This window comes from Sinocyclocheilus rhinocerous, unplaced genomic scaffold (assembly GCF_001515625.1).
Source record: "Sinocyclocheilus rhinocerous isolate Xijiao unplaced genomic scaffold, SAMN03320098_v1.1 scaffold2219, whole genome shotgun sequence".
Classification (NCBI taxonomy): Eukaryota; Metazoa; Chordata; class Actinopteri; order Cypriniformes; family Cyprinidae; genus Sinocyclocheilus; species Sinocyclocheilus rhinocerous.
Genome location: NW_015644357.1, coordinates 102,473 through 111,909, shown reverse-complemented (window position 1 = coordinate 111,909; position 9,437 = coordinate 102,473). Strand labels below are relative to the sequence as shown.

At 37.1% G+C, this 9,437-nt stretch overlaps 1 protein-coding gene across 1 annotated transcript in view; it reads right to left on the bottom strand.

Moving 5' to 3' along the window:
• LOC107758208 (suppressor APC domain-containing protein 1-like) overlaps nucleotides 1-4,968 on the bottom strand; it is a 6,193-nt gene extending 1,225 nt beyond the window's left edge. Inside the window, exons 1-3 of the mRNA XM_016575891.1 lie at nucleotides 4,289-4,968; nucleotides 2,156-2,305; nucleotides 146-301 (exon numbers count right to left, since the gene is read on the bottom strand). Of these exons, the coding sequence (XP_016431377.1) occupies nucleotides 146-301; nucleotides 2,156-2,305; nucleotides 4,289-4,393 (411 nt within the window). The 5' untranslated portion in view covers nucleotides 4,394-4,968. The remainder of the gene's footprint in view (nucleotides 1-145; nucleotides 302-2,155; nucleotides 2,306-4,288) is intronic.
• Nucleotides 4,969-9,437: the final 4,469 nt, after the last annotated feature.

The window sequence follows — 9,437 nt, the reverse complement described above, 5'->3', positions numbered from 1 at the left end:
TAATAAAAATCCTAACAATTACAATAGGGTTTCAGCACTTCGTGCTCGAACCCCTAATAATAAAAATCCTTACAATTACAATAGGGTTTCAGCACTGCGTGCTTGAACCCCTAATAAGAATACTATTATTATTACTGATCATCACCTTGACCAATGTGGCATTGCTCCACCGGAGGTCCCAGTCCGATCCTCCACTCTCCTCTGGGGCCAGATTGTTCCAGACACAGGAGTCACTCATCAGATTACCCAGACTGCCATTCACACGCTGCATACAAGACCGCATAGCGCAGGACCACCTGCCCTGTAAGGTACAGGTAATTTACAAATTTCTTAGGACAAAAATGTAAAAGAAACAAATAAAATAAAGTACAGATAGGAAAGCCAATGTTTCACCAGCTGAACCAATGAGACACATGTAAATAACAGTACAACATATTGAACAAATTGTACCTCCATTCCTCATATCCTCACTTTGAACAGTCTGTATAAGTACACCAAGTTTACTTAATCCTGCTTTTGTTGACCAACCTTTCTGCAGACTTTAGCTACAGTATAACCTTAATCAAACACACGTGACAAAGCTAACCAAGGACTTCAGGATCAAAAGGTATAGTTCACTCAAAAATGAAAATTCTGTCATTAATTACTCATCCTCATGTCATTCCAAACCTAAGACCTTCGTTTAACTTCGTAACAAAAATCCAAGAGCTTTCTGACCCTGCATAGACAGCAATGCAACTGAAATATTCAAGGCCTAGAAAGGTAGTAAGGACATCATTAAAATAGTCCATGTGATATCAGAGGTTCAACTGTAATGTTATGAAGCTATGAGAATACCATGACGCATGCGCATGGTGCTGCTGATGCAGGAGCCAGTGTTCTGACGTAGAACCAGGATGCGCTGTGCCTTGTTTTCAATCAGAGGAAAGCACATGCATGCGTCGTGGTGCTGTTGTGAACGCTCGGCAGAGAGTGACACGGAAGAGAAGAAATTGTTGAATAGTCGTTATTTTTGTTTTCTTTTATTTTGCACAAAAATATTCTCGTAGCTACTAGGTTCATAACATGGACTATATTATCAATGTCCTTACTACGCTTCTGGGCCTTCAGTTCTGTTGCTGTCTATGCAGGGTCAGAAAGCTCTCTGATTTCATCAAAAATATCTTCATTTGTGTACCAAATATGAACTTACAGAAGGTCTTACGGTTTACAATCTGTATTGTTAAAAGCGCTATATAAATAAAGGTGACTTGACTTGACTTTGGAACAACATGAGGGTGAGTAATTAATGACAGAATTTTCATTTTTGGGTGAACTATCCTTTTTAGGTTTGGCATTTAACTGTATAGTTGACCCAAAAACGAAAATTCTGTCATCATTTACTCACCCTCAAGTTGTTCCAAGTTTCTTTCTTCTGGTGAACACAAAGAAAATATTTTGAAGAATGTTGGTAGGCACCGACTTTCATTTTTTCATACTATGGAAGTCAATAGGCACCAGCAACAAATGGTTACCAACATTCTTCAAATTAACTTCTTTTGTGTTCAGCCGAAGAAAGAAATGTATACAGGTTTGGAACAACTTGATGGTGAGTAAATTAATTTTACCATTTTTGGCTCATGTATAACTTGTTTTCACATGCGTACAACAAGGAATTTCAGAAATAATTGTGATACCTGTGCTACCAAGTTGGGATGATCCTCTGACAAACAGATGAAGGATCAGGTCTCTGGTCGATGTCATTATGACACCATTATTTTGGTAAAATAAATTTTTCTTCATTGATAGTATGTTAATAACGTTTCTAAAGCAAAATTGCACAAAAAAAAATCCTTATTTCATAGTAAATATCAGTTACGCTGGTTATATTTTTTGGAGGGCTCTGGCACTAACCTGTTTTAACATTGGTTGTAGGCCAGTGGTTTTCATTCCTGGTTTAGGCATCTATAGTACTGTACATTTTGTATGTGTACCTTGTATGTGTAACCCTGATTAGATCATCAGCTCATTGAAAGATGAAAAGTTTTGAATTAAGTTAAAATGTGCCGGTATTGAATTGAAGTCTGCAGGAACAGGCCTCCTTATACTTCAGTTGTATACCCTTGCTTTTATGTGACAGCAGCATTACTCAGGTGTGATTTGTGAAGGTACATACCTCTCCATCCAAGTCTCCTGTGCTGAAACTAACTTGCCTTTGTAAATTCAGCTTCAGGCGATTCTGGTACCACAGCTGTGTTTGTTCCACAACCTGCAGTCCAGCCCACAGGACGTCTTTTTGTCTTTCCAGATCTCTACGTCTCTTTAGCTAAAAGAAACATTAATTTATCATAAACATTGAAACCCCAAACTACATAATAACTTTGTGTTTTGGCACATTAAAAATGTCAGAATTAAGCATTACGGCTGAAGCATATAGTGAAAGACAGATTAATCAGATGATATTTGTCCATTTTGAGATTACTGGCATTGGTCGATAACCTGTTTGGCCGATTAACAGAAGTGTTGCTCCCCCTACAGAAATTACGCAAGTAACTATTGTGTAAAACAAATGTTTTGATAAGAAAAAAAATCTTATTTGCGTCTCATTTACTATGCTATTGGAGATCAGCCACCCAAAATGCCTTGGCAATCATTGCATGATCCCAAATGAAGCACTATATACTATGTACTCATCCGAGCAGTGTATGAATTACATTACTGTGCAAAACTCTTAGGCCATTATTATTTTCACCAACAACAACAACAACAAAAGGTTTTAAGCCAGTTATTTCTATCTTTTGCTGTAGTGTGTCAGTGGAAAATATCAGTTTACATTTCCAAACATTCTGTTTGCACAAGGAGTCTTACAACAGCCAGTGCTCCACACAGAGATCTGATCTCATCATCATCCAGTTTGTCTGGAATGACATGAAGAAACAGAACAAACTGAGATATACTAAATCCAGAAGAACTTGAACTTTACACAAGTGTCTAAAACTTTTAACAGTATTGCAGCTTTGCAGGTAATTTTCTTAATGTGTCTTGGAGATGTTGCCACAGTTCTTCTGGATGTAATCTGTCTTAGTTTCTTCTGTTTCTTCATGTCATTCCAGATGGACTTGACAATGTCCGTGGGATCAGTGTGGAGCACACTAGCTGTTGTCATACTCCTTGTGCATAAAAAATATCACTGGATTATTACAATTAATGGCAAAATGAATGTTTGGAAATGTAAACTGATATTTCCTACTGACACACTACAGCAAAAGATAGAAGTAACTGACTTAAAACCTTTTTTGGTGAAAATAATAAGACTTTTGCACAGTAGTGTATATTATTTTGTCATTCATAATCAGAGTCTGATAGTCCTCCCTCCACTATGTAATTAATTGGGTGCGTAGAGAGTCCAAAGTTCCACACTTCATTTATTCAGTGCATCACCAGGGTATTTAAAGTGCACTTTTTTTTTCTTCGAAATTTCAGTGTGAGCACACTTCTTGCACTATTTATACTACAAAATGGCATTGAACACAAGTACGTGATTTGGGACTCACTTATTACTTTAGCAATGCCCTAGCAGCCAGAAGACCTCAGCAACCATCTAGCACAGTAGCTGTTGTCAGACTCCTTGTGCAAACAAAATCTCACTGGATTATTACAATTATTGGCAAAAGGAATGTTTGGAAATGTAAACTGATATTTCCTACTGACACACTACAGCAAAAGATAGAAATAACTGACTTATAACCTTTTTTGGTGAAAATAATAATGGCCTAAGACTTTTGCACAGTTGTGTATATAAGATTATTTTGTCATTTATAATCGGAGACTGATAGTCCTCCCTCCACTATGTAATTAATGGCTGCGACAGTTGGGTGCATAGAGAGTCCAAAATTCCACACTTCATTTTTTCAGTGCATCACCAGGTATTTAAAGTGCACTTTTTTCTCTCTCTCGAATTTTCAGTGTGAACACACTACTTGCACTATTTATACTACAAAACGGCATTGAATAGTGCACAAGTACGTGATTTGGGACTCACTTATTACTTTAGCAATGCCTTAGCAGCCAGAAGACCTCAGCAACCATCTAGCACTTGCCTAGCAACAACTGACAAATGCCTTGGCAAGCATTTAAAGATAAATATTAAACCAAACTTTAAGAATCTTTTTTTTTTTTTGAGGCATGTCCTCACAAATACTACTTTTTAAGTTTCATCACTATAGACAAATCTGTCCTGATCCAAATTGTCCCATCCCATGTGAGGAACATTTTCCTCCAAAATTACACACAGTAGACAATCTCTCACCCAGTGGAAGCAGTGCAGTGCGTCAGGGCTGTAGAGGCTGTTCTGGAGAGGAATAATGAGGACGGTGTAATAGCCATCACATGCCATGTGTTCAAACGCTAGCATCAAACTCAAGACATAACACAAAATGAATAATCAGGACAGAGAAGGCAAGAAACAAAGAAATATGAAGCCTTCTGAGAATGAGCAAAAGAGGGAGGGACGGAGGGAAGGACGGATGGAAGGAATGTAAATAGATACTCAGGAAAATTTCTATAAAAGCTGATGATGAACAGCATCTGTAGTTATGATGGCTGCATTACTTACACTGCAAAACCAGACCTAGAAACATGCACCTAAAGATGATAACAGAGATAAGATTTTGGGATTGTTAGACATTATTCCCCTCAGCAAGCTGTCAATAAGAACCCTGAGCTGTCAGTTGAAACTGGAAACACCTGATTTCGTCTCTGCCATCATTCTGAGTTTTCTGTTCCAACATGTTAGGGAATGTGACTGAACCTGGACTGAAATAATAACAGGAGTGTTAACACAACTATTTGAAAATAAACCAATAATATTTCAGATGTAAAAGTAGCAGTGTTTACAGAAACTGAGCATGTGGGGCCACATTTATAAAGAAGCCAAATTTATAAAGAAATCCAACAACTGAAACTGTTGTTCATTTTACAATGGTTGCATAGGACTTGATACAGAAAAACATGACTCAAGTTATGTTCAGTTATTTCAAAATATAGTTATAGGAGCATTACTTCTCATGCAGCTTTAAATGTCAACACAAAACGGACCTCTTTTTAAGTCTTGGCACATTTGAGGCTGCTGTGTGACACGACTGACAACTAGTTGTTCAGTACAGTTCCCTTCACATAGCAGGGCTTTACCGAAAATATGGTTGTAAGTCCTGAAAGTTTATGGGTGTGAGTTTGGTTATAGAATGCAGTTGTCAATTCTGTAAATAACTGAATTGTGTATGAATGCAACCATATTGATGACTCAAATACAGGACCGACAACCGTATTCTGCTGCTGTGTGAACATGGCATTAGGTGTCTTCAACTATATTGTACTTAAATAAAGAACTGAAAGCTTTGTCTATATTATGGCTTTGTCTCTGTACTTCTGTTCAACCCTGTTATGTTGTTACATCCACCCTTTAAGATTGTGCCCAAAACACCTCTAAAACCAGTAAACTAGGCAGGGAGATCAGCAAACCAGCTTACACTATTTCTTTATGTCTCTTTAACAGGAAGAACATCACTAAATGGCTACTTGATGGCTGCTCTGTCAATTCTTTGTCATCAGTTAGGAACCTAGGTGTGCTATTTGATAGCAATCTTTCCTTTGAAAGCCATGTTTCTAGCATTTGTAAAAATGAATTTTTTTCTCAAGGTTAGATTATTGTAATGCTTTATTGGGTGGTTGTTCTGCACGATTAATAAACAAACTCCAGCTGGTCCAAAATGCAGCAGCTAGAGTTCTTACTAGAACCAGGAAGTATGATCATATTAGCCCGGTTCTGTCAACACTGCACTGGCTCCCAGCTATGACATCGTATAGATTTTAAAATCTGGTTTATTACTTATAAAGCCCTGAGTGGTTTAGCACCTCAGTATTTGAACAAACTCTTGTTACATTATAGTCCTCCACGTCCGCTGCGTTCTCAAAACCCTGGCCATTTGATAACACACTAACACATTTCTAATATTCAAATCCGTTAAAGGATTTTTAGGCTGCATTAAATAGGACAACCGGAACTGGGAACACTTCCCATAACACCCAATGTACTTGCTACATCGTATAGAAGAATGGCATCTACCCTAATGTCTGTTTCTTTTAACTGAGCTGGATGATGACATTACTGAATTCAATGATGAACTGCCTTTAACTGAAAATTGAGTGTTTACTATTGTCATTTTGCATTATTGACACACTATTTTCCTATTTAATACCGTAAAGTTGCTTTGACACAATCTGTATTGTTAAAAGCGCTATATAAATAAAGGTGACTTGAATTGACTAAATTAGCCAGAACCACAAAACCTCTCATTTACATTATTAAAGGGGAAAATCAAGCTTTACATTCCAAGCCAAATCTTTAATGATTGATAATAAATAATGATTGTTTAACAAAGTGCTCAGGATTATCATTAGATTGCACCTCCACCACATGGGCCTTCTCTTTTCTAATGACAGTGATGTTGTGTAATATATAGAGCAAATGACATCACAAATCTTCATTTGGTCAAAGGTCACTTCAATACGTGCCATGCAAATAGTATCTAAACAGTTTGTGCCATAAGAACAATTGTACAGTTCACCCAAAAATTTAATTTTTGCCAACATTTACTTTTACATTACTTTTACTTTTACATCATTTACCTGAAGCTCTAGAGTCAATAGTCACATAACATTTAAGTTCAGGTGACTGGACCTGAGCAGTGAGCAAAGATGGCAGATTTCAAATGTTTTAGTTAGGGGGGGTCCTGCTGGTATTTGAGCAAATGAACTGCCTTAGAGACGAGAATTCAACCACTTTTGCTGTTAGCTGAGCAAGAAACTTGTAGGATAATTGATTTGCAGAATAATTCACTGTTCAAACGCAATCAAACACAGCACACTTAGGACATCTGCTGGTCACACATGCTATTTGCACTTTGAGTGCCTAGAAAAGCGCTATATAAATGTAAGGGGGGTCCTGCTGGTATTTGAGCAAATGAACTGCCTTAGAGACGAGAATTCAACCACTTTTGCTGTTAGCTGAGCAAGAAACTTGTAGGATAATTGATTTGCAGAATAATTCACTGTTCAAACGCAATCAAACACAGCACACTTACTGGTCACACTGGTCACACATGCTATTTGCACTTTGAGTGCCTAGAAAAGCGCTATATAAATGTAATGAATTATTATTATTATTATTATGATTATATGGGAAGACTTAAATCAGCAACAATCACACAGTTACTCATCCAGAGTAAGGAAAAGGGCTGGGAAAATCACTTTGGACCACTCACATCTAGGTCACTTCCATGAAGTGTTGTTGCCTGGTCACCACTATAGAGTGCTGAGCACCAGAACAACCAGGCACAAGAAAAGTTTCTTTCCTCAGGCCATCTACCTCATGAGCAGTTAAAAGCCCCCACTGTGCAATAAAAATGTGCAATATATTGTCCCTGCAAATGCCCAACATTATTTATACTCACATTTATTTGAAGTAGCATACTTTTTACTCACATTCCCTTTATACTGTATATAACATATATGTATCTGTACATACATATTTTGTCCATTGTCTTTTTTTGTCTATTGTTTATATCCCAATTCTCAAGCAGAAGGAGCTGGTTGCAAAGTTTTGAATAATATCAGTGTTCATTGACTGGAATCCCTCCGTATTCATTCACTTGGCTAGAGGAGAACTGCCTGTATTGTATAAAGCATTATATAAATAAATGTGACTTGACTTAGAAACTGTATTTTTTAAGTTAAAAAGTACTCACAAAGTAGTATTATAAAGTAGTTTATCTACAGCCAAGCAACTCTTTAAAAAAACAGATAAATTGCATTTATAATGCTTCTGCAAAAGCTGCTTGATTTCAAAAATGGTTACTGTCAAGCAACTGGAAAAATGTTTGTAGGTTAGTAACGACACTGCTCGTAGTTAGTTACATAGGAGAGTAACTTAAGGCTGCGTTTACACTGCAAGTCTTAATGCACAGATCCGATCTTTTGACCATATCCGATTTTTTGCCACGTCTGTTTCCATTCACTTTTGACACGACTGGTATCCGATATCTGTGTTTACATTAGCCTAATTCCCACCCAAAAGGATTGTCTGCAGTGATCGCTTACTATGCACATGGTAGACCATCATGTTTTAAATGGCCGTGCTTTTAAAATTATTTATTTAATTCACGTCGAATGGCCATTATTATTTGCCAGCATGGACAACGGCTGTCATGGATGTTTTGCAGCACAAAATCTGACTGAACAGATAAAGACCGGAAAATAACGGTAATTTTAATTTGTTAGACTATTTTATCTACAGCTCGTTAGAGGTAGAATTCTTTAGTGAAATAAAGATGATATTTATTGAAGTGAATTCGAATTAAGGAGAGAGAGAGAGAGAGAGAGAGAGAGAACGAACGAACGAACGCATGCACCCACGTGCGAGCGAGCGATTGTGAAGCATTGCAAACAAGCTTGTCGGTTTAATTACAAAAACTGCTTAGTTATCACCTCATTGCTGAGAAATATATGTAGCTTTTAGCTGTTGTATTTTCAAAATTCACGGGGCGGGGGTTGAAAACCAGCTCCTGAATGTGCAATTTCTTACCTATAAAAAGTTTCAATCTCAATAAAATGCGAGCGCATACAGCACGCTATGCTGTTAAAACGCCATTAAAAATCTTTATGAGCAAACGTGCCGCCCTCGCATTAGGAGTTCTGTGGAGAATCGGATATGTGTGTTTAGACGTAGGTCGGATGTCCAGATATCAGATGTGTATCCGATTAAAATCCACATTTGGAAGTGGCTCAGATCTGATGCAAAACAATCGGATCTCGTGCGGGTTTTTGTGTTTACACGTGTGCAACAAATTCGATGTGAGCGAAAGATCGGATTTGTTGTGCCAGTGTAAACGCAGCCTGTGTTGGCTTCCATGAATGCAGTGTTTACACGTCAAGTAAAAAAAATGCATGCATTGGGTGAACCTAATTTTACTCATAGCCTAGGCTACATATTTTGTTAAATATGTTGCTGAAAATATTTGTGTGATAGATAGATGATAAAAGAATGTCTTTATGCTTTCTAATACAGATACAGGATAATTTTTGATAAATCAGAGATGACCCACTTTTCCTGAAAAGATGTTTGTCTGGAGTGCATGATCTCAAAATGTTTATTAGTATGTATATATATATATATATATATATATATATATTACCTTCCAGATAACATATTATATGAACTGAATTTATAGGGGTCCCATTATGCTTTTTCACTTTTAAAATTTTAGTCAGTGTGTATGTTTGGGCATAAAAAAGATCTAGAAAGTAACAAATCTCAAAGTCCACTCCAAAGGGAGATATTTCGTTTTTTTAAATTCCCTTTTCAAGAACTACAACGAACGGCTCGTTTGGACTACAGCGTT